We start from the raw sequence: 25,000 nt of genomic DNA on the forward strand, positions 1-25,000 counted from the left end.
CGAACGCTTAACTAGTAAGAGAACGAACAAACAAACACTGAACTAGTAAGAAAATGAACGAACAAACGCTGAACTAGTAAGAGAACAAACTAACGCTTAACTAGTAAGAGAACGAACAAACAAACACTGAACTAGTAAGAGAACGAACAAACAAACACTGAACTAGTAAGAAAATGAACGAACAAACGCTGAACTAGTAAGAGAACGAACAAACAAACACTGAACTAGTAAGAAAATGAACGAACAAACGCTGAACTAGTAAGAGAACGAACAAACAAACACTGAACTAGTAAGAGAACTAACAAACAAACACTGAACTAGTAAGAAAATGAACGAACAAACGCTGAACTAGTAAGAGAACGAACAAACAAACACTGAACTAGTAAGAGAACGAACAAACAAACACTGAACTAGTAAGAAAATGAACGAACAAACGCTGAACTAGTAAGAGAACGAACAAACAAACACTGAACTAGTAAGAAAATGAACGAACAAACGCTGAACTAGTAAGAGAACGAACAAACAAACGCTGAACTAGTAAGAGAACGAACAAACAAACACTGAACTAGTAAGAAAATGAACGAACAAACGCTTAACTAGTAAGAGAACGAACAAACAAACGCTGAACTAGTAAGAGAACTAACAAACAAACACTGAACTAGTAAGAAAATGAACGAACAAACGCTGAACTAGTAAGAGAACGAACGAACAAACGCTGAACTAGTAAGAGAACGAACAAACAAACACTGAACTAGTAAGAAAATGAACGAACAAACGCTGAACTAGTAAGAGAACAAACGAACGCTTAACTAGTAAGAGAACGAACAAACAAACACTGAACTAGTAAGAGAACGAACAAACAAACACTGAACTAGTAAGAGAACGAACAAACAAACACTGAACTAGTAAGAGAACGAACAAACAAACACTGAACTAGTAAGAGAACGAACAAACAAACACTGAACTAGTAAGAGAACGAACAAACAAACACTGAACTAGTAAGAAAATGAACGAACAAACGCTGAACTAGTAAGAGAACGAACAAACAAACACTGAACTAGTAAGAAAATGAACGAACAAACGCTGAACTAGTAAGAGAACGAACAAACAAACACTGAACTAGTAAGAGAACTAACAAACAAACACTGAACTAGTAAGAAAATGAACAAACAAACACTGAACTAGTAAGAAAATGAACGAACAAACGCTGAACTAGTAAGAGAACAAACGAACGCTTAACTAGTGAGAGAACGAACAAACAAACACTGAACTAGTAAGAAAATGAACGAACAAACGCTGAACTAGTAAGAGAACAAACGAACGCTTAACTAGTAAGAGAACGAACAAACAAACACTGAACTAGTAAGAGAACGAACAAACAAACACTGAACTAGTAAGAGAACGAACAAACAAACACTGAACTAGTAAGAGAACGAACAAACAAACACTGAACTAGTAAGAGAATGAACGAACAAACGCTGAACTAGTAAGAGAACGAACAAACGCTTAACTAGTAAGAGAACGAACAAACAAACACTGAACTAGTAAGAGAACGAACAAACGCTGAACTAGTAAGAGAACAAACAAACGCTTAACTAGTAAGAGAACGAACAAACAAACACTGAACTAGTAAGAAAATGAACGAACAAACGCTGAACTAGTAAGAGAATGAACGAACAAACGCTGAACTAGTAAGAGAACAAACGAACGCTTAACTAGTAAGAGAACGAACAAACAAACACTGAACTAGTAAGAGAATGAACGAACATGCTGAACTAGTAAGAAGAGAATGAACAAACAAACACTGAACTAGTAAGAAAATGAACGAACAAACGCTGAACTAGTGAGAGAAAAAACGAACGCTTAACTAGTAAGAGAACGAACAAACAAACACTGAACTAGTAAGAGAACAAACAAACGCTTAACTAGTAAGAGAACGAACAAACAAACACTGAACTAGTAAGAAAATGAACGAACAAACGCTGAACTAGTAAGAGAATGAACGAACAAACGCTGAACTAGTAAGAGAACAAACGAACGCTTAACTAGTAAGAGAACGAACAAACAAACACTGAACTAGTAAGAGAATGAACGAACATGCTGAACTAGTAAGAGAACGAACAAACGCTTAACTAGTAAGAGAACAAAAAAAACAAACACTGAACTAGTAAGAAGAGAATGAACAAACAAACACTGAACTAGTAAGAAAATGAACGAACAAACGCTGAACTAGTAAGAGAAAAAACGAACGCTTAACTAGTAAGAGAACGAACAAACAAACACTGAACTAGTAAGAGAACGAACAAACGCTTAACTAGTAAGAGAACAAACGAACGCTTAACTAGTAAGAGAACGAACAAACAAACACTGAACTAGTAAGAAAATGAACGAACAAACGCTGAACTAGTAAGAGAATGAACGAACAAACGCTGAACTAGTAAGAGAAAAAACGAACGCTTAACTAGTAAGAGAACGAACAAACAAACACTGAACTAGTAAGAGAATGAACGAACATGCTGAACTAGTAAGAGAACGAACAAACGCTTAACTAGTAAGAGAACGAACAAACAAACACTGAACTAGTAAGAAGAGAATGAACAAACACTGAACTAGTAAGAAAATGAACGAACAAACGCTGAACTAGTAAGAGAAAAAACGAACGCTTAACTAGTAAGAGAACGAACAAACAAACACTGAACTAGTAAGAGAACGAACAAACGCTGAACTAGTAAGAGAACAAACGAACGCTTAACTAGTAAGAGAACGAACAAACAAACAAACACTGAACTAGTAAGAGAATGAACGAACATGCTGAACTAGTAAGAGAATGAACAAACGCTGAACTAGTAAGAGAACGAACAAACAAACACTGAACTAGTAAGAGAACGAACAAACGCTTAACTAGTAAGAGAACGAACAAACAAACACTGAACTAGTAAGAAGAGAATGAACAAACACTGAACTAGTAAGAAAATGAACGAACAAACGCTGAACTAGTAAGAGAACAAACGAACGCTTAACTAGTAAGAGAACGAACAAACAAACAAACACTGAACTAGTAAGAGAATGAACGAACATGCTGAACTAGTAAGAGAACGAACAAACGCTTAACTAGTAAGAGAACGAACAAACAAACACTGAACTAGTAAGAAGAGAATGAACAAACAAACACTGAACTAGTAAGAGAATGAACGAACAAATGCTCAACTAGTAAGAGAACAAACGAAAGCTTAACTAGTAAGAGAACGAACAAACAAACACTGAACTAGTAAGAGAATGAACGAACAAATGCTGAACTAGTAAGAGAACAAACGAACGCTTAACTAGTAAGAGAACGAACAAACAAACACTGAACTAGTAAGAAGAGAATGAACAAACAAATCCTGAACTAGTAAGAGAAAGAACGAACAAACACTGAACTAGTAAGAGAATGAACGAACAAACGCTTAACTAGTAAGAAAATGAACGAACAAACGCTGAACTAGTAAGAAGAGAATGAACAAACAAACACTGAACTAGTAAGAGAACAAACGAAAGCTTAACTAGTAAGAGAACGAACAAACAAACACTGAACTAGTAAGAGAATGAACGAACAAACGCTTAACTAGTAAGAGAACAAACGAACGCTTAACTAGTAAGAGAACGAACAAACAAACACTGAACTAGTAAGAAGAGAATGAACAAACAAATCCTGAACTAGTAAGAGAAAGAACGAACAAACACTGAACTAGTAAGAGAATGAACGAACAAACGCTTAACTAGTAAGAGAACAAACGAACGCTTAACTAGTAAGAAAATGAACGAACAAACGCTGAACTAGTAAGAAGAGAATGAACAAACAAACACTGAACTAGTAAGAGAACGAACAAACGCTTAACTAGTAAGAGAACGAACAAACAAACACTGAACTAGTAAGAAAATGAACGAACAAACGCTTAACTAGTAAGAGAACAAACAAACGCTTAACTAGTAAGAGAACGAACAAACAAACACTGAACTAGTAAGAGAACAAACGAACGCTTAACTAGTAAGAGAACGAACAAACAAACACTGAACTAGTAAGAGAACGAACAAACAAACACTGAACTAGTAAGAAAATGAACGAACAAATGCTGAACTAGTAAGAGAACAAACGAACGCTTAACTAGTAAGAGAACGAACAAACAAACACTGAACTAGTAAGAGAATGAACGAACAAATGCTGAACTAGTAAGAGAACAAACGAACGCTTAACTAGTAAGAGAACGAACAAACAAACACTGAACTAGTAAGAAAATGAACGAACAAACGCTGAACTAGTAAGAGAACGAACGAACAAACACTGAACTAGTAAGAGAACGAACAAACAAACAATGAACCAGTAAGAGAACAAACAAACGCTTAACTAGTAAGAGAACGAACAAACGCTGAACTAGAAAGAGAACGGACGGACGGACGCTGAACCAGTACGAGAACGAACGAACGAACGCTGAACCAGTATGAGAACAAACGAACGCTGAACCAGTACGAGAACGAACGAATGAACGCTGAACTAGTTAGAGAACGAACGAACGAACGCTGAACCGTTAAGAGAACGAACATCATCTGGTTTGAGTGGCTCATGTTCACGTTCATGGCTTGATATGTTGGTCTCGTCCCTCAGACTGAAGAAAAGGAGGAAGAGGAAGATGAAGCTCTGGTGGGAGAGATGAAGGCTTCACCCAATGCCGACACCACCATCCTCTTTGTCAAAGGAGAAGGTGAAGAGTCTCACACACACACACACACACACACACACACCTCCTGTCGATGACTAAGAGTTTAGACCAGTGGTTTTCAACCTGTGCGGCGCCAGTTACTGTTAAAAACAACAATTTTCTTAATACATCAGCAAATGTCTAATGAAATATAGTAATTCCATAAATAATATCAAAAATAAACATTCATGATTGAAGCTCGCTGTTCGGCTGTTAAGAATACCCAGCAGTGTATCTACCGTACTTGTACTGTAAGTTATTCACACATGGATGAATGGTTATCAACAGGGTCGCTGAAAAGGAGCGCTGATGTTTCTTCATCTACAAGTAAGAGTTAATCTTCAGAAATCCTGAAACTGAAGCACAAGCGCACACTGGCAAAACACTAGCAGAACACTGGCAGAACACTGGCAGAACACTGGCAGAACACTGGCAGAACACTAGCAGAACACTAGCAGAACACTGGCAGAACACTAGCAGAACACTAGCAGAACACTGGCAGAACACTAGCAGAACACGAGCAGAACACTGGCAGAACACTAGCATAACACTGGCAGAACACTGGCAGAACACTGGCAAAACACTAGCAGAACACGAGCAGAACACTGGCAGAACACTAGCAGAACACTGGCAGAACACTGGCAGAACACTGGCAGAACACTGGCAGAACACTGGCAGAACACTAGCAGAACACTGGCAGAACACTAGCAGAACACTGGCAGAACACTAGCAGAACACTGGCAGAACACTGGCAGAACACTGGCAGAACACTGGCAGAACACGAGCGTACACTAGCAGAACACTGGCAGAACACTGGCAGAACACGAGCGTACACTAGCAGAACACTGGCAGAACACTGGCAGAACACGAGCGTACACTAGCAGAACACGAGCAGAACACTAGCAGAACACTGGCAGAACACTGGCAGAACACTGGCAGAACACGAGCGTACACTAGCAGAACACGAGCAGAACACTAGCAGAACACTGGCAGAACACTGGCAGAACACTGGCAGAACACTGGCAGAACACTGGCAGAACACGAGCGTACACTAGCAGAACACGAGCAGAACACTAGCAGAACACTGGCAGAACACTGGCAGAACACTGGCAGAACACTGGCAGAACACGAGCGTACACTGGCAGAACACTGGCAGAACACTGGCAGAACACTGGCAGAACACTGGCAGAACACTAGCAGAACACTGGCAGAACACTGGCAGAACACTGGCAGAACACGAGCAGAACACGGGCAGAACACTGGCAGAACACTAGCAGAACACTGGCAGAACACTAGCAGAACACTGGCAGAACACGAGCGTACACTAGCAGAACACTGGCAGAACACTGGCAGAACACGAGCGTACACTAGCAGAACACGAGCAGAACACGAGCAGAACACTGGCAGAACACTGGCAGAACACTGGCAGAACACTGGCAGAACACTGGCAGAACACGAGCGTACACTGGCAGAACACTGGCAGAACACTGGCAGAACACTGGCAGAACACTGGCAGAACACTGGCAGAACACTGGCAGAACACTGGCAGAACACTGGCAGAACACGAGCGTACACTGGCAGAACACTGGCAGAACACTAGCAGAACACTGGCAGAACACTGGCAGAACACTGGCAGAACACGAGCGTACACTGGCAGAACACTGGCAGAACACTGGCAGAACACTGGCAGAACACTGGCAGAACACTGGCAGAACACGAGCGTACACTGGCAGAACACTGGCAGAACACTGGCAGAACACTGGCAGAACACTGGCAGAACACTGGCAGAACACGAGCGTACACTGGCAGAACACTGGCAGAACACTAGCAGAACACTGGCAGAACACTGGCAGAACACTGGCAGAACACGAGCGTACACTGGCAGAACACTGGCAGAACACTGGCAGAACACTGGCAGAACACTGGCAGAACACTGGCAGAACACGAGCGTACACTAGCAGAACACTGGCAGAACACTGGCAGAACACGAGCGTACACTGGCAGAACACTGGCAGAACACTGGCAGAACACTGGCAGAACACTAGCAGAACACTGGCAGAACACGAGCGTACACTAGCAGAACACTGGCAGAACACTGGCAGAACACGAGCGTACACTAGCAGAACACTGGCAGAACACTAGCAGAACACTGGCAGAACACGAGCGTACACTAGCAGAACACAAGCGTACACTGGCAGAACACTGGCAGAACACTAGCAGAACACTGGCAGAACACGAGCGTACACTAGCAGAACACTGGCAGAACACTAGCAGAACACGAGCAGAACACGAGCGTACACTAGCAGAACACTGGCAGAACACTGGCAGAACACTGGCAGAACACTGGCAGAACACTGGCAGAACACTGGCAGAACACGAGCGTACACTGGCAGAACACTGGCAGAACACTGGCAGAACACGAGCGTACACTAGCAGAACACAAGCGTACACTAGCAGAACACGAGCGTACACTAGCAGAACACTGGCAGAACACTAGCAGAACACTGGCAGAACACTGGCAGAACACTGGCAGAACACTGGCAGAACACTGGCAGAACACTAGCAGAACACTGGCAGAACACGAGCAGAACACTGGCAGAACACTGGCAGAACACGAGCGTACACTAGCAGAACACAAGCGTACACTAGCAGAACACGAGCGTACACTAGCAGAACACTGGCAGAACACTAGCAGAACACTGGCAGAACACTGGCAGAACACTAGCAGAACACTGGCAGAACACTGGCAGAACACGAGCGTACACTAGCAGAACACTGGCAGAACACTAGCAGAACACGAGCGTACACTGGCAGAACACTGGCAGAACACTGGCAGAACACTGGCAGAACACTGGCAGAACACTGGCAGAACACTGGCAGAACACTGGCAGAACACTGGCAGAACAGGAGCGTACACTAGCAGAACACTAGCAGAACACTGGCAGAACACTAGCAGAACACTAGCAAAACACTGGCAGAACACTAGCAGAACACTGGCAGAACACGAGCGTACACTAGCAGAACACTGGCAGAACACTAGCAGAACACTGGCAGAACACGAGCGTACACTAGCAGAACACTGGCAGAACACTGGCAGAACACTGGCAGAACACTGGCAGAACACTGGCAGAACACGAGCGTACACTAGCAGAACACTGGCAGAACACGAGCAGAACACGAGCGTACACTAGCAGAACACTGGCAGAACATTGTCCAGATGATCTTAGCTTCACATGTTTCATGTTTGACTGCTCTTATGAGGATTCTTAACAAAACTGTCGATCAACTGTCGATCTTAGCACACGTGTGGGTTTGTTTACAAATTTTGGTTCACTTGCAAAAAGAGCAGTGTGAAAGCGAACCGTACCAAACAAAAGAAATCAACATTGTATTTGGTCCGGATCAAAGCAAGTGAACTATCGGGACTTTCCTGGTGTGAATACACCCTTAGCTTCACTTGTGTGTGTGCGCATGCGTGTGTGCATGTGTGTGTGTGTGTGTGTGTGTGTGTAGACATCAACGGCCACAAGCTGCAAACGCTGGATTTACTCCGGAAGTTTCCCTGATTGGCAGAGACCAGAGGACGGATGTCTGATGGACACGAGTTAAGACTAGAGCAGCCGATTCTGATCAGATGATATTCAGACTATATTAAGTCTCTATTAAGACTGTGTAAACAATCTCATTAACCAACATGACACACAGTCGGTCCGTTAAAGTTCTTGCATGTGTGTGTGTGTGTGTGTGTGTGTGTGTGTGTGTGTGTGCTGCGAGCCAGAGGTTGGGAACCACTGGCTTAGACTCCTTTATCCAGTAAAACTCTTTTAAAGTGTAACTGTACAAACGTCCTCCTTCAGCTCGTGTCTTTCTGTGTCAAATCTGCTCTGATTTAATCAAGTAAACGCAAGAATAACTTTGATATTGTTAGTAATATTTCTACTGGACTGAAGCAACTATACATATACATTCTACATATTTAAGTATCAAATATGATCATCAGGCTTTTGAGGAAGGGTTTGTTCATCTGTCAATCATCGTTGTATTTCATTACATTGTTTTCATTCTACAGAGCTTTGATCATAAATCTAAACCTCTAAATATCATCTTGCTTAGACATCGACAGTAATCGAGTGATGACTGATATTTATATGATTTTATATTAGTCTTTTATAAAGATCTCATTGATTTGCATTCATGTAAATACTCAGCATCCACAACAAACTGCATATTTTGCTCAGTCTAATATGAGAATATGGAGGAAAAAACAGCAAACTGAGTCATAAGAGCCTGAAGAATCAGATATGATGCTCAACAAAACGCATGCAAACTTGTTTAAAGTTTCAATAAACTGTTCCATTTCAAAACAATAATGTTCATTCACGCACAGACTGAGCGTTTCTTCTCTTTCTGAATGTCAGATTTTCCCGCCAACAACATCGTGAAGTTCCTGTTGGGATTCACCAACAAGGGCTCGGAGAACTTCATTGTGGACTCCCTGGACGCCTCGTTCCGCTACCCGCAGGACTTCCAGTTCTACATCCAGAACTTCACGGCCCTCCAGCTGGGAACCGAGGTCCCTCCTCAGCGCCAGGCCACGTTCGAGTATTCCTTCATCCCGGCCGAGCCCATGGGCGGAAGACCCTTCGGCCTCGTCATCAACCTCAACTACAGGGACATCAGCGTGAGTCTCGCCACTTCCTGTTTCATTGCTGTTTCCTTCCTGTTTCTCACTGCTGTTTACTTCCCGTTTCTCACTGCTGTTTCTTTCCCGTTTCTCACTGCTGTTTCTTTCCTCTTTCACTGCTGATTACTTCCTCTTTCCCTGCTGTTTCCTTCCCGGTTCTAACTGCTGTTTCCTTCCTGTTTCCCTGCTGTTTCTCACTGCTGTTTCCTTCCCGTTTCTCACTGCTGTTTCCTTCCCGTTTCTCACTGCTGTTTCCTTCCCGTTTCTCACTGCTGTTTCCTTCCTCTTTCACTGCTGTTTCCTTCCTCTTTCACTGCTGTTTCCTTCCCATTTCTCACTGCTGTTTACTTCCTCTTTCACTGCTGTTTCCTTCCCATTTCTCACTGCTGTTTACTTCCTCTTTCACTGCTGTTTCCTTCCCGTTTCTCACTGCTGTTCACTTCCTCTTTCCCAGCTGTTTCCTTCCCGTTTCTCACTGCTGTTCACTTGCTGTTTCCTTCCCGTTTCTCACTGCTGTTTCCTTCCCGTTTCTCACTGCTGTTCACTTCCTCTTTCCCTGCTGTTTCCTTCCCGGTTCTCACTGCTGTTTCCTTCCCGTTTCTCACTGCTGTTCACTTCCTCTTTCCCTGCTGTTTCCTTCCCGGTTCTCACTGCTGTTTCCTTCCCATTTGCTTCCTCTTCCTAACTCTTTCTCTTCTCTGTTTCAGGGGAACGTGTTCCAGGACGCCGTGTTCAACCAGACGGTCACCATCACGGAGAGAGAAGATGGTCTGGACGGAGAGACGTGAGGCTTTAATGCGGCTCATTCTGTGTGTTCCAGCAGCAGGTGGCGCTGTGCTCACGTGTGTGTGTGTGTGTGTGTGTGTCTCCAGGATCTTCCTGTACGTGTTCCTGTCGGGTCTCGGCCTGCTTCTGGTGGTTGGTCTTCATCAGCTGCTCGAGTCACGCAAGGTGAGGTCATCATCATCATCATCATCATCATCATCATCATCTGCTGGAGTCTTCATGTGTGCTTCAGTTACTGATGCTGTGTGTGTGTGTGTGTGTGTGTGTGTGTGTGTGTGTGTGTGTGTGTGTGTGTGTGTGTGCGCAGAGGAGGCGACCCGCACCTAAAGTCGAGATGGGAACCTCCAACCACAATGATGTGGACATGAGCTGGATCCCACAGGAAACACTCAACCAGATCAGTGAGTTTCAGCCAATCACAGTCCGCCGGCTTTACCAAATGCTCGTCCACCAATCCATGAAAGGCTAATCACTAGTTACATTAAAATTAGGGCTGAGCAGCGATTAATAAGTTTGAGTTTACACAATATATGTGTGTGTATAATTATTTTGTATATATAAATACACACACATGTATGAATATATTTAAGATTTTTTTTATATATATATATAATAAATATTTTTATTTATTTATATGTATAAATATGCAAATATTTCTTATATATGCATATGTGTGTATTTTTATATATTCATATATATATATATATATATATATATATATATATATATATATATATATATATATATATATATATATATATATATAATTTTTAATTATTATAATGATCAAACATATATTTTTTGGACTATTTTAATTTCAAAGGTAATATATTTTCTCTTCATATTTTATATTTAGAAGTCAAACTTATAATAAAAAATAACAATGATCATGATACTTATTATAAAACAAAATAAAACACTGAGAAATAAAAATGAGATTATTTGTTTAGCTGCGTGTCATGTGACGAGACCCGTGAATCTGCTGTTAGATTATGGATTATTGATTATGGATTCTTGATTATGGATTCTTGATTATGGATTATTGCTCTGGGTTTGTGGATCTGCTTCTTCTCTCTGATCTCACGCTCTCTCTCTTTATTTCCTCTGGCCGGTCAGTGGCGAGTCGGAGAGGTGAGCGCCGCCTTCTGTCCTCCGCTCTCTAACGTGCTTGTGTTGATCATGTGTGTGTATCTTGTGTCACTGACGCATGTGTGTGTGTGTGTGTGTGTCTCAGATAAAGCGTCTCCCAGACGGTCTCCGCGTAAGAGGACTCAGAAGCGCTCGGCCGGATCTGACGAGTGAACAGAAGCCTTCGACACACACACTCACACACACACACTCTGTGTTTACAGTGAGACGACCATCCCAGCCAGCAGAGACTGATACACACACACACACACACACACACACACACACACACACACACACACACACATATATATACTCACTCTCTCTCTCACACACACACACACACACACACACATATATATACTCACTCTCTCTCACACACACACACACACACACACACACACACACACACACACACACAGCCTTGTTTGTCCATCACTGGACGCCAGCAGAGACTGATACACACACACACACACACACACACACTTGTTTTTTTAAGTGAAAGTGAGCGAGGAGTTGCTGAAGCTTCTGTAGGTTTGGTTTATTTTTATCGTTACTTTGATCATGTTTTGTGCGCTTATTTTTCTCTGGATGAGTTTGAGGAATTCTGGGATGCTGGTGTTTCACTCACTCACTCACACTCTCTCACTCACACACACACACACACACACTCAGATCCGCTCTGCTTCAAGTGTCTTTCTTCCCGTTCAGTCCATGAATTGATAAAGACTGATTTTAAAGGAATCATGATTGTGAAGACGAGCTCCAGGACCGACTCCGGTCTCTCCGACTCCGGTCTCTCCTCACACTTTCAGGACGGAGGAGAACAGTTTTTGTTGTTTTGTTTTTTTGATCAATTTAATAAAGTGACTGTATTATAAGCAAGCTGATGTACAGTTCTGAGTGTACTTTGGACAAATACAAATAAACTGAACAAAAGATGACTCTGTGTGTGTGTGTGTGTGTGTGTGTGTGTGTGTGTGTGTGTGTGTGTGTGTGTGTGTGTGTGTGTGTGTGTGTGTGTGTGTGTGTGTGTGTGTGTGTGTGTGTGTGTGTGTGTGTGAGAGAGAGAGAACAGGAGTCATATTTACAGTCCCATCATGCACTTCCACATGTTCCGCACGTCCTCATGCTCGTTTATCATTGATAAATCTTCATTAATGATGGAAATATGTTCATTATTGTCCTGGTGTTTAATCTTATCAGAACTCGTGAACTCTGCGCTGATTATGAGTCTTTATTCCTCAGATCTGCTCGTTTATGATGGAAAACTCATTAACAGGCCGGTCACTTCACTGTCAAACTCATAATCATCATCATACTTTCATAACACCAATAAATCAGCAGACTGATCTAGACATGTTTTCAAAAGAGTATGATTTGAAGTAAATATTATAGTGAGATCATTTATATATTATGTGTTTTTCAACTGTTTTTGCACACAAAATCTTTACTTGTCACAATTTCTGAGACCTGACACTCAAACACCAGAAACACACACACACACACACCTAATCTACAAAACCACACACTAATCTTCGGCCTTCGACTCCGTTTCATAAAACACTTTTTGCACAATTCTCTCTAACACACACATCTAACAGGAAGTCTCTTGATTTCATTTTTCAAACACAACCAATCAAAACACCACAGAAATTCATCAGAGCCTCACACACACACACACACACACACACACTCCTCACACACACCTCACTCACACACTCCTCACACACACACTTCTCACAAACACACTCCTCACACACACACACACACACTCCTCACTCACACACTCCTCTCTCACACACACACACACGCACACACACTCCTCTCCTCTCACACACACTCCTCACACACACACTTCTCACAAACACACTCCTCACACACACACACACACACACATTCCTCACTCACACACTTCACACACACACACTCCTCACAAACACACTCCTCACACACACTCCTCACTCACACACTCCTCACAAACACACTCCTCACAGACAGACACACACACACACTCCTCACACACACTCCTCACTCACACACACACCTCACTCACACACACACACACACACACACACTCCTCTCACACACACACACACACACACACACACACGCACGCACACACACACTCCTCTCCTCTCACACAAACTCCTCACACACACACTTCTCACAAACACACTCCTCACACACACACACACACACACACACATTCCTCACTCACACACTTCACACACTCACACACACACACACACACTCCTCACACACACACTCCTCACAAACACACTCCTCACACACACTCCTCACTCACACACTCCTCACAAACACACTCCTCACAGACACACACACACACTCCTCACACACACTCCTCACTCACACACTCCTCACACACACTCCTCACACACACGCACACACACTCCTCTCCTCTCACACACACTCCTCACACACACACTCCTCACAAACACTCCTCACTCACACACTCCTCACAAACACACTCCTCACACACACTCCTCACTCACACACTCCTCACAAACACACTCCTCACAGACACACACACACACTCCTCACACACACTCCTCACTCACACACTCCTCACACACACTCCTCACACACACACACACACACACACACACACGCACACACACTCCTCTCCTCTCACACACACTCCTCACTCACACACTCCTCACAAACACACTCCTCACACACACTCCTCACACACACTCCTCACACACACTCCTCACACACACTCCTCACTCACACACTCCTCACACACATACTTCTCACATGTGCAAACACTCATTGGTTTACTGAACACACACCAATCATGCTTTAGAATAGGCCTATGAAAGGTCAAAGGTCGAGGGTTTTTCGGACTGTAATACTGTATTCACAAACACAAATGCTTACAGTCAGAAAATTAATAGTTTGATTTCAATCTTGCTTTTCGTGTTTACCGTGAATTTTTCAACATATTTTTGCCAATTATTTTCAAGTTTTAAAAAAAAAGAGGAAAAGTTTTTAAATGTGTGTAAGCAGGCGAAAAAAAATATAATAGTAATATTTAATATGTGTTTCATCGACCATATGATCATCGTTATGGAACATTTTTCCTGAAACGTTTTAGTTGGATGATCGTCTTACATTTTTAAATGTTTCTTGTTTCAGATGTTCAGAGAACATTCAAATGTAACGTTCCATAATGTTTGAGGAATGATACAATGTAACGTTCCTTTAACTCAGAATTTTTTTTAATTTTTTTTTTAAACAGACGTTTTGATTATTCTGAGAACATTCATAAATAAAAAATGTATAATTTAATGTGAAAGTTTTCGGAACATATTTTTGTCAGCTGGGATGATTTTACACATTTAGAGTTACAGACCATAATCCCGTCCTCGGGAATCTGGAAAAATCCTTATCATTATTATTGATGAATATGATGGAATATCCATATCTCTGCCGGCTAAAGTGAGTCATAAAGCTGACAGGCATGTAATCTGCTGTTTAGGGCGTTACGGTGAGGTGTGTTCGACCTGTGCAGGTGTGTGTGTGTATAAGAGAGAGTGTGAACGCTCTTCATCTTCATCTTCTTCATCATGAGGGTTTTGATCCTGCTCGTGTCCTGCAGCTTCATCAGCGCTCAGCCTCGGCCCTGCGGTGAATATTTCCCAGCATGCATTCCTCTGTGATGGTGATTCAACTCTCTCTCTCTAACAGAGTTCTGTTTCTCTCTCTCTCTCTCTCTCTCTCTCTCTCTCTCTCTCTCCCTCTCCAGAGTCTCCGGCTCAGTATGTGGGCAGCGTGTCTATGGTGAGTGTCTCTCTCTCTCTTTCTCTCTCTCTCTCTCTCTCTCCAGAGTCTCCGGCTCAGTATGTGGGCAGCGTGTCTATGGTGAGTGTCTCTCTCTCTCTCTCTCTCTCTCTCTCTCTCTCTCCAGAGTCTCCGGCTCAGTATGTGGGCAGCGTGTCTATGGTGAGTGTCTCTCTCTCTCTTTCTCTCTCTCTCTCTCTCTCTCTCTATTACAAAGTCTTAATCATGAGATTAAAAGTCGATTTAATGAGATGGTCAACTTTGTCATAGTTATGACTTTAATCATTTGACTTGTCATGATTTTTTTTACTTTTTGTCAATTTTTTTTCTTTTTTTTCACTTTTTATGTAACTTCCACAGTAAATGTCATATTTTTTACCTTTTAATGTTGAATGGCAATTATGACTTTTTGTCATATGATTTCGTTTTAGTTTTTTACGTTATAATTCAAGACTTTTTATGTTATAAATTTAACTTAGTATGTCATAATTTAGTTTTTTTAATGTCATAACGACTTTTAAACTTTTACCTTTTTTTTCATAATTTAGTTTTTATGTTGTTATTATTTTAACTTTTTATGTCATATCTCACCTTTTAATGTCATAATTATGACTTTTTATATAATCATTTCAGTTGTGTATATTTTTATGCAATTGCAATCATTTAGACTTTAAAAAGTCAAAATTATAAAATTATAATATACTGAATCAAAATGATGAAAGTCATTAAAAGTCATAATTATGAGATTTAATGTCAACATTTCAAGTCAATTAAAAAAATTATGTAATAATTCTTACGTCATAATTTGTCATAATTTCAATTTAGTATGTCATAATTCTGGCTTATGTCATACAGTATTCTTGACTTTTTCAGTCATAATTTTGACTTATGTCATAAACGTGACTTTTTCAGTCATAATTTTGATGTGTCATAAACTTGACTTTTTCAGTCATAATTTTGATGTGTCATAAAATTTACTTTTTCGGTCATAATTTAGATTTATTTCATATTCTAGACTTTTTCAGTCATAATTTAGATTTTTTTCATATTCTAGACTTTTTCAGTCATAATTTAGATTTGCCATATTCTAGACTTTTTCAGTCATAATTTAGATTTTTTTCATATTCTAGACTTTTTCAGTCATAATTTTGACATATTCTAGACTTTTTCAGTCATAATTTTGATTTGTCATAAACTTGACTTTTTCATTCATAATTTTGACATGTCATAAACTTGACTTTTTCAGTCATAATTTTGACATCATATTCTAGACTTTTTCAGTCATAATTTAGATTTTTTTCATATTCTTTACTTTTTCAGTCATAATTTTGAATTGTCATAAACTTGACTTTTTCAGTCATAATTTTGACATCATATTCTAGACTTTTTCAGTCATAATTTAGATTTTCTTCATATTCTTAACTTTTTCAGTCATAATTTAGATTTGTCATAAACTTGACTTTTTCAGTCATAATTTTGATTTTTCATATTCTTGACTTTTTCAGTCATAATTTTGAATTGTCATAAACTTGACTTTTTCAGTCATAATTTTGACATCATATTCTAGACTTTTTCAGTCATAATTTAGATTTTCTTCATATTCTTAACTTTTTTCAGTCATAATTTAGATTTGTCATAAACTTGACTTTTTCAGTCATAATTTTGACTTATGTCATATTCTAGACTTTTTCAGTCATAATTCTGACGTCATATTCTAGACTTTTTCAGTCATAATTTAGATTTTTTTCATATTCTAGACTTTTTCAGTCATAATTTAGATTTTTCATATTCTTGACTTTTTCAGTCATAATTTTGAATTGTCATAAACTTGACTTTTTCAGTCATAATTTTGATTTGTCATAAACTTGACTTTTTCAGTCATAATTTTGATTTGTCATAAACTTGACTTTTTCATTCATAATTTTGACATGTCATATTCTAGACTTTTTCAGTCATAATTCTGACGTCATATTCTAGACTTTTTCAGTCATAATTTAGATTTTTCATATTCTTGACTTTTTCAGTCATAATTTTGATTTTTCATATTCTTGACTTTTTCAGTCATAATTTTGAATTGTCATAAACTTGACTTTTTCAGTCATAATTTTGACATCATATTCTAGACTTTTTCGGTCATAATTTAGATTTTCTTCATATTCTTAACTTTTTTCAGTCATAATTTTTAATTATGTTATGTCATAATTTTGATTTGTGATAAACTTGACTTTTTCCATCATAATTTTGACATATATTCTAGACTTTTTCAGTCATAATTTAGATTTTCTTCATATTCTTAACTTTTTTCAGTCATAATTTAGATTTGTCATAAACTTGACTTTTTCAGTCATAATTTTGACTTATGTCATATTCTAGACTTTTTCAGTCATAATTCTGACGTCATATTCTAGACTTTTTCAGTCATAATTTAGATTTTTTTCATATTCTAGACTTTTTCAGTCATAATTTAGATTTTTCATATTCTTGACTTTTTCAGTCATAATTTTGAATTGTCATAAACTTGACTTTTTCAGTCATAATTTTGATTTGTCATAAACTTGACTTTTTCAGTCATAATTTTGATTTGTCATAAACTTGACTTTTTCCTTCATAATTTTGACATATATTCTAGACGTTTTCAGTCATAATTTAGATTTTTTTCATATTCTAGACTTTTTCAGTCATAATTTTGATTTGTCATAAACTTGACTTTTTCATTCATAATTTTGACTTATGGCATATTCGTGATAGTTTCAGTCATAATTTAGATTTTTTCATATTCTTGACTTTTTTTGTCAATTTTGAATTGTCATATTCTAGACTTTTTCAGTCATAAATTTGAATTATGTTATGTCATAATTTTGATTGGTCATAAACTTGACTTTTTCAGTCATAATTTTTAATTATGTTATGTCATAATTTTGATTGGTCATAAACTTGACTTTTTCAGTCATAATTGTGACATATTCTAGACGTTTTCAGTCATAATTTAGATTTTTTTCATATTCTAGACTTTTTCAGTCATAATTTAGATTTGCCATATTCTAGACTTTTTCAGTCATAATTTAGATTTGCCATATTCTAGACTTTTTCAGTCATAATTTAGATTTTTTTTCATATTCTTGACTTTTTCAGTCATAATTTAGATTTTTCATATTCTTGACTTTTTCAGTCATCATTTTGAATTGTCATAAACTTGACTTTTTCCGTCATAATTTTGACATATATTCTAGACGTTTTCAGTCATAATTTAGATTTTTTTCATATTCTAGACTTTTTCAGTCATAATTTTGATTTGTCATAAACTTGACTTTTTCATTCATAATTTTGACTTATGTCATATTCGTGATGGTTTCAGTCATAATTTAGATTTTTTCATATTCTTGACTTTTTTTTCATAATTTTGAATTGTCATATTCTTGACTTTTTCAGTCATAATTTTGATTTGTCATAAACTTGACTTTTTAGTCATAATTTTGATTTTTTTTTAATATTCTTGACTTTTCAGTCATAATTTTGATGTCATATTCTTTACTTTTTTTGTCATAATTTTGACATCATATTCTAGACTTTTTCAGTCATAATTTTGACTTGTCATAAACTTGACTTTTTCAGACATAATTTTGACATCATATTCTAGACTTTTTCAGTCATAATTTAGATTTTCTTCATAAACTTGACTTTTTCAGTCATAATTTTTACATCATATTCTAGACTTTTTCAGTCATAATTTAGATTTTTTTTCATATTCTTGACTTTTTCAGTCATAATTTAGATTTTTCATATTCTTGACTTTTTCAGTCATAATTTTGAATTGTCATAAACTTGACTTTTTCAGTCATAATTTTGACATCATATTCTAGACTTTTTCAGTCATAATTTAGATTTTCTTCATATTCTTAACTTTTTTCAGTCGTAATTTAGATTTGTCATAAACTTGACTTTTTCAGTCATAATTTTGACATATATTCTAGACTTTTTCAGTCATAATTTAGATTTTCTTCATATTCTAGACTTTTTCAGTCATAATTTAGATTTGTCGTAAACTTGACTTTTTCAGTCATAATTTTGATTTGTCATAAACTTGACTTTTTCCATCATAATTTTGACATATATTCTAGACGTTTTCAGTCATAATTTAGATTTTTTTTATATTCTTGACTTTTTCATTCATAATTTTGACTTATGTCATATTCGTGATGGTTTCAGTCATAATTTAGATTTTTCATATTCTTGACTTTTTTTTCATAATTTTGAATTGTCATATTCTAGACTTTTTCAGTCATAAATTTGAATTATGTTATGTCATAATTTTGATTGTTCATAAACTTGACTTTTTCAGTCATAATTTTGAATTATGTCATAATTTTGATTGGTCATAAACTTGACTTTTTCAGTCATAATTGTGACATATTCTAGACGTTTTCAGTCATAATTTAGATTTTTTTCATATTCTAGACTTTTTCAGTCATAATTTTGATTTGTCATAAACTTGACTTTTTCATTCATAATTTTGACTTATGTCATATTCGTGATGGTTTCAGTCATAATTTTGATTTGTCATAAACGACTTTTTCAGTCATAATTTTGATTTTTTTTATATTCTTGACTTTTTTTTGTCATAATTTTGATTTGTCATAAACGTGACTTTTTCAGTCATAATTTTGACTTATGTCATATTCTAGACTTTTTCAGTCATAATTCTGACGTCATATTCTAGACCTTTTCAGTCATAATTTAGATTTTTTTCATATTCTAGACTTTTTCAGTCATAATTTTAATATTTTAATATTCTTGACTTTTTCAGTCATAATTTTGATTTGTCATATTCTTAACTTTTTTTGTCATAATTTTGACGTCATATTCTAGACTTTTTCAGTCATAATTTAGATTCTTTTCATATTCTAGACTTTTTCAGTCATAATTTTGAATTATGTTTTGTCATAATTTTGATTTGTCATAAACTTGACTTTTTCAGTCATAATTTTGACATATTCTAGACTTTTTCTGTCATAATTAAGATTTTCTTCATATTCTTAACTTTTTTCAGTCATAATTTGGATTTGTCATAAACTTGACTTTTTCAGTCATAATTTTGACTTATGTCATATTCATGATGGTTTCAGTCATAATTTTGATGTCATATTCGTGGCGGTTTCAGTGATGATGCTGTTGTTTGTCCTCCAGACGGCCGCTGATGGAATCATAACCTCTGCCGCCACATACTCGTATGATGCTCACGCTCAGCAGATCCGCTTCAGGAACCACATGACCATCTATAACGAGACCATCCTGATGGATCTGCTCATGCACTTCAGACAGGTGAGTAACACACACACACACACACACACACACACACTAATGAGTCATCAGCTCTTTGAAGAACCTTGGAAAGATTGCATGGATGTTAAAGGTTCTTCATGGAACCACAGATGCCGAAGCTTTAGTGAAGAAGCTCCCGTAATCCTGTGACTCGTTCTTCATGTGTGGAGTGATTCTGGTGTTTGAGTGTTTATCCCTGATCCACAGGGCATCATGTATGAGATCGATTACTCGCGCCTGTACTGTGAGAAGAAGGTTCTGGAGACCCGGTTCCACCCGACGCGGGTCCCGGCCGACGCCTCGTTCATGGGTCAAGTGATCCTGGGAACCACTTCTGTTCCGGGTCTGGGTCTGCTGACCAACTCCTGGGTCGGGGAGATTCCTGAGATCCAGGGTGAGTCCAGTCCGCTTTATTCCACAGTCATAAACAATAACAACAGTAATCTTCATCAAACATCAGACACATTCAAATTAACCCAGTTTAATTCTGTGAAGCTGCTGTGAATCAGTCTGTCCTGTAGTGAATCGTGAATCAGTCTGTCCTGTAGTGAATCGTGAATCAGTCTGTCCTGTAGTGAATCAGTCTGTCCTGTAGTGAATCGTGAATCAGTCTGTCCTGTAGTGAATCAGTCTGTCCTGTAGTGAATCGTGAATCAGTCTGTCCTGTAGTGAATTGTGAATCAGTCTGTCCTGTAGTGAATCAGTCTGTCCTGTAGTCAATCGTGAATCAGTCTGTCCTGTAGTGAATCAGTCTGTCCTGTAGTGAATCATGAATCAGTCTGTAGTGAATCAGTCTGTCCTGTAGTGAATCATGAATCAGTCTGTCCTGTAGTGAATCGTGAATCAGTCTGTCCTGTAGTGAATCAGTCTGTCCTGTAGTGAATCATGAATCAGTCTGTCCTGTAGTGAATCGTGAATCAGTCTGTCCTGTAGTGAATCAGTCTGTCCTGTAGTGAATCATGAATCAGTCTGTCCTGTAGTGAATCGTGAATCAGTCTGTCCTGTAGTGAATCAGTCTGTCCTGTAGTGAATCATGAATCAGTCTGTCCTGTAGTGAATCGTGAATCAGTCTGTCCTGTAGTGAATCAGTCTGTCCTGTAGTGAATCAGTCTGTCCTGTAGTGAATCATGAATCAGTCTGTAGTGAATCAGTCTGTCCTGTAGTGAATCATGAATCAGTCTGTCCTGTAGTGAATTGTGAATAAGTCTGTCCTGTAGTGAATCAGTCTGTCCTGTAGTGAATCGTGAATCAGTCTGTCCTGTAGTGAATCAGTCTGTCCTGTAGTGAATCGTGAATCAGTCTGTCCTGTAGTGAATCAGTCTGTCCTGTAGTGAATCGTGAATCAGTCTGTCCTGTAGTGAATCAGTCTGTCCTGTAGTGAATCGTGAATCAGTCTGTCCTGTAGTGAATCAGTCTGTCCTGTAGTGAATCATGAATCAGTCTGTAGTGAATCAGTCTGTCCTGTAGTGAATCATGAATCAGTCTGTATGTCTGCTGTGTGTCTCGTCTCCAGCTCGGTACATGTTGACCTTCACTGAGTTCACCTGTCTGCCGGTCAGCGCGTCGGTCTTCACTCCACAGACCGGATGGATCACCATGAGGTGCAGCATCTCTCACACACACTCCACTATCACAGTGTTTGATGATATTTAATAATCACATCCATAAATGTGTCTCTGGTTTCTCAGTTTCTATAATCATCTGCTGGGCGTTCAGAATCCTCAAGACTTCGTCCCGCCGTTCTTCTGTCCCGCATCGACACAGAACCAACATTTACCCAAGACCAACTTCATGAAGGCCCTGCGCCCGTACCAGTGAAGATCGGACTCGCTCTGCTTCATTCCTCATGAATAAACAGAAACGTCTTCATTATCAGAAGGTTTAATGTCTTTATTTCGTCTCCATCTGTGTCTTCTGGGAATGAAACTGCATGCAGGACGCTCACATACAAACACAAGAAACACTTCAATATATGTTTGCATCTTTCCAGCCATTGATTATGCAGCTTTATGGGATTTAATAGTCGTGTAAATCTTTAGTTTGGTGGTTAATTCTTCAGAAAGAAATGAATGAAGAGAAGAGCTGATCTGAGCTGAAGCATCACATCAAGTTCATCAGTTCGTGTTAAAACTGCGTGATACAAAAGGATGGAAATTTGATATGCAATAACAATACATCAATCTTAAATTTAGGCCTAATTCTCTTTTTTTAGTGTAGAGATGCATTGATACATTTACAGAATTACAGGCCACAATCATGTAAGCAATCTTGAGAAATCATCATCATCATTATTGAAATGATTGTTTCGATCATCTGCGTCTCATAAAGCTGAAGTAACTCCGTGTTAATAAAGTCTTCCAGCTTCATCTCGTGCCAGTGAACGATATTTCAAACAGGTCGTTCATGTGAAACTTTTGGATGCGGAAAACATTTTGCAGATCAATGAATCTTCTGAACATCTGTGTTTTTCTGAGCTTTCTGATGAAATTCACAGTTTAAAGATGTTGACCAGAGCAATAATAGAAATACACATTACGACACAAACATATTCACTTCTTCAAGTAGCAGAGTTAAAAAGGATGAGGAATGACCCAGTTCCTGTTTCTTATAACAGTACAACATCGTCAGGTTCATTACCATCATAAATCTCATAAATCTCATAAATATATATGTATATATACGTCCGTCTCTTCTGGAGTCAAACCTGCAAACAAGCTTCAACTTTATTTTCCACATTCGACAAGAGTTTCCTGATAATCAGCATCTCTCATTTCATGACCTTTTCTTTATTTGTGCATTCTTCTCTTCCTTTATTTACTTTCTAAATGATATGTTTTGTTTCAGTTAATGTTTAGTTAAAAGAATGAAAATGTGTTTTTTTGTATTAGTTTTTCAGTTATGATAGCACTGTTTCAGTGCAGTGCATTGTGGGACATCATTGTCACTGATCGTCCATGCGTTGAGAAAACCCAGTCGATTCTCACAGAAAACACACACACCACAGCTTTGGCAGATATAGATATGTATTTATAGGTTTTGATTTTTTTTTTTCATACCAGATAAATAAAAAGTTAACAATACAATCTGGTCACTATTATATGTCGAGTCCGTGTGATAATAATGACCAAATCAAAAGCATGATTGTCACTCAGTGTGCTTCACAAAAATCTTCAATGAATAAATTATCTGGTGAACTTCAACTATTTACAGTATAAACAAATGATCACAAACACAAGCTTTGGATCTTCGGACGATTTCAGCAGTTTTTCCATCATCGTTCAACACAAACACAGAATATGAGAATATGATTCGACTGTACATGCCTAGAGTTAATAAACCAAAGTACAAAAGCAAACCGACATAAAAACAATGATAAAAATGAACATCCACGTGACGTCGCATTCCACACAAACACCGAGGCGGAGAGGAGACGCAGGCAAGAAGTGAAGGATGAGACACGTCTCTCTTCCTCGGGACCGACATCATCATCGTCATCATCAAGCGTTCGATCCCGTCGCAAACATCCGTGAGTTTCAGTGTCCGAGGAAAAGGGGAAGAACGGGACGCTTCCACACACTTTACCCAGAATTCAAGTATTCCAGAGCCACTTCATAGCAGAACTTGTACTGATCCTACAGAAGAAACACACACACACACACACACACACACACACCAGCAGAGGTCACTGTCTGCAAACACACTGCGGATTAACTCTTCATCGTTCACTCTGAGAAATACAGGGTTTTATTTCCACAAAGAACCTTTCAGTGATCAGTTATTAAAGTCCCCCTGTGGTGAACATCCAGCTTTTAATGTTGTTTATGTGTCTATGTGGTGTTTTTAATGTGCTTTAAGTCAAACCATGTGTAAGTTCATAAGTCGACAGCATTGCTGAGTATTTCCTCCTTAAAACTGCAGTGAACCAAAGACAGTCTCAAAAACACACTTTGAAATCGCTGGTGTTTCTGACGTCACAAACTACCTTGTAACCAATCAGATCAACGTGTGATCGTCAACCAGTGGATCTCTGACCTGAGTGAGTGAGTGAGTGAGTGGAGGCGGGGCTCATAGACCTAAATGAGGCAAGGCTGTCGAGTTACAGTCAAGATATTTTGAGGAATCAATGTGGTTAAATATGTAATTTTGGTGATCAGAGATGAGTTTTAAGGGATAGAATGATTGACTACAGGGGGACTTTAAGAGAACCAGTTTTTCTTGGTGTGAAGAAGATATTAATGATCTAAAGAAGCTTTTGTAGGATGAAAGAATATTAAAGGTTCTTCATGGAAACTGTTGATGCCAATTAAAGCAGCTTTATTTCTCAGAGTGGTTGTAAAAATGCAGACATGAAACAAACACTAATAATAGTATCTTAGGAAAAGAACCTGGAATCACAGAATCCAGCCATAAAAATGTAATTTACAGTTTAAGTTTGATTATCAGGTTTATGGAGATGATACACGATCATTTTGATGATTTAATGCACTTTTCCGAAATCAACCCATTCGACATGTTTTTTGATGATTCAACGATAAACTGC

General features: G+C 38.5%; 3 protein-coding genes across 6 annotated transcripts in view; 2 read left to right on the forward strand and 1 right to left on the reverse strand.

Annotated features, from left to right (window-relative positions):
* ssr1 (signal sequence receptor, alpha) overlaps nt 1-12,278 on the forward strand; it is a 15,800-nt gene extending 3,522 nt beyond the window's left edge. Inside the window, exons 3-10 of one of the 4 annotated variants that reach the window (XM_079862445.1) lie at nt 4,643-4,739; nt 5,025-5,063; nt 9,155-9,417; nt 10,128-10,204; nt 10,293-10,371; nt 10,514-10,607; nt 11,323-11,337; nt 11,441-12,278. In XM_079862445.1, the coding sequence (XP_079718571.1) occupies nt 4,643-4,739; nt 5,025-5,063; nt 9,155-9,417; nt 10,128-10,204; nt 10,293-10,371; nt 10,514-10,607; nt 11,323-11,337; nt 11,441-11,508 (732 nt within the window). In that variant the 3' untranslated portion in view covers nt 11,509-12,278. The remainder of the gene's footprint in view (nt 1-4,642; nt 4,740-5,024; nt 5,064-9,154; nt 9,418-10,127; nt 10,205-10,292; nt 10,372-10,513; nt 10,608-11,322; nt 11,338-11,440) is intronic. The other 3 variants (XM_079862446.1, XM_079862447.1, XM_079862448.1) reach the window with 3 other exon arrangements.
* A 2,649-nt stretch (nt 12,279-14,927) lies between these two features.
* On the forward strand, nt 14,928-22,285 carry LOC307153698 (ependymin; the record flags this gene model as incomplete). The annotated part of the gene is made up of 6 exons (XM_079863324.1): nt 14,928-14,988; nt 15,188-15,222; nt 20,326-20,460; nt 20,668-20,854; nt 21,974-22,061; nt 22,149-22,285. 6 exons carry the CDS (start codon nt 14,928-14,930, stop codon nt 22,276-22,278), a joined length of 636 nt encoding a protein of 211 aa, XP_079719450.1. The 3' UTR covers nt 22,279-22,285.
* A 1,186-nt stretch (nt 22,286-23,471) lies between these two features.
* Nucleotides 23,472-25,000, reverse strand: part of LOC307153699 (receptor-type tyrosine-protein phosphatase mu-like) — a 187,369-nt gene continuing 185,840 nt past the window's right edge. The window contains exon 28 of the mRNA XM_079863325.1: nt 23,472-24,092. Coding sequence (XP_079719451.1) covers nt 24,039-24,092 — 54 coding nt within the window. The 3' untranslated portion in view covers nt 23,472-24,038. The remainder of the gene's footprint in view (nt 24,093-25,000) is intronic.

The sequence above is a fragment of the Squalius cephalus genome (genome assembly GCF_949319135.1).
Source record: "Squalius cephalus genome assembly, chromosome: 25".
Classification (NCBI taxonomy): Eukaryota; Metazoa; Chordata; class Actinopteri; order Cypriniformes; family Leuciscidae; genus Squalius; species Squalius cephalus.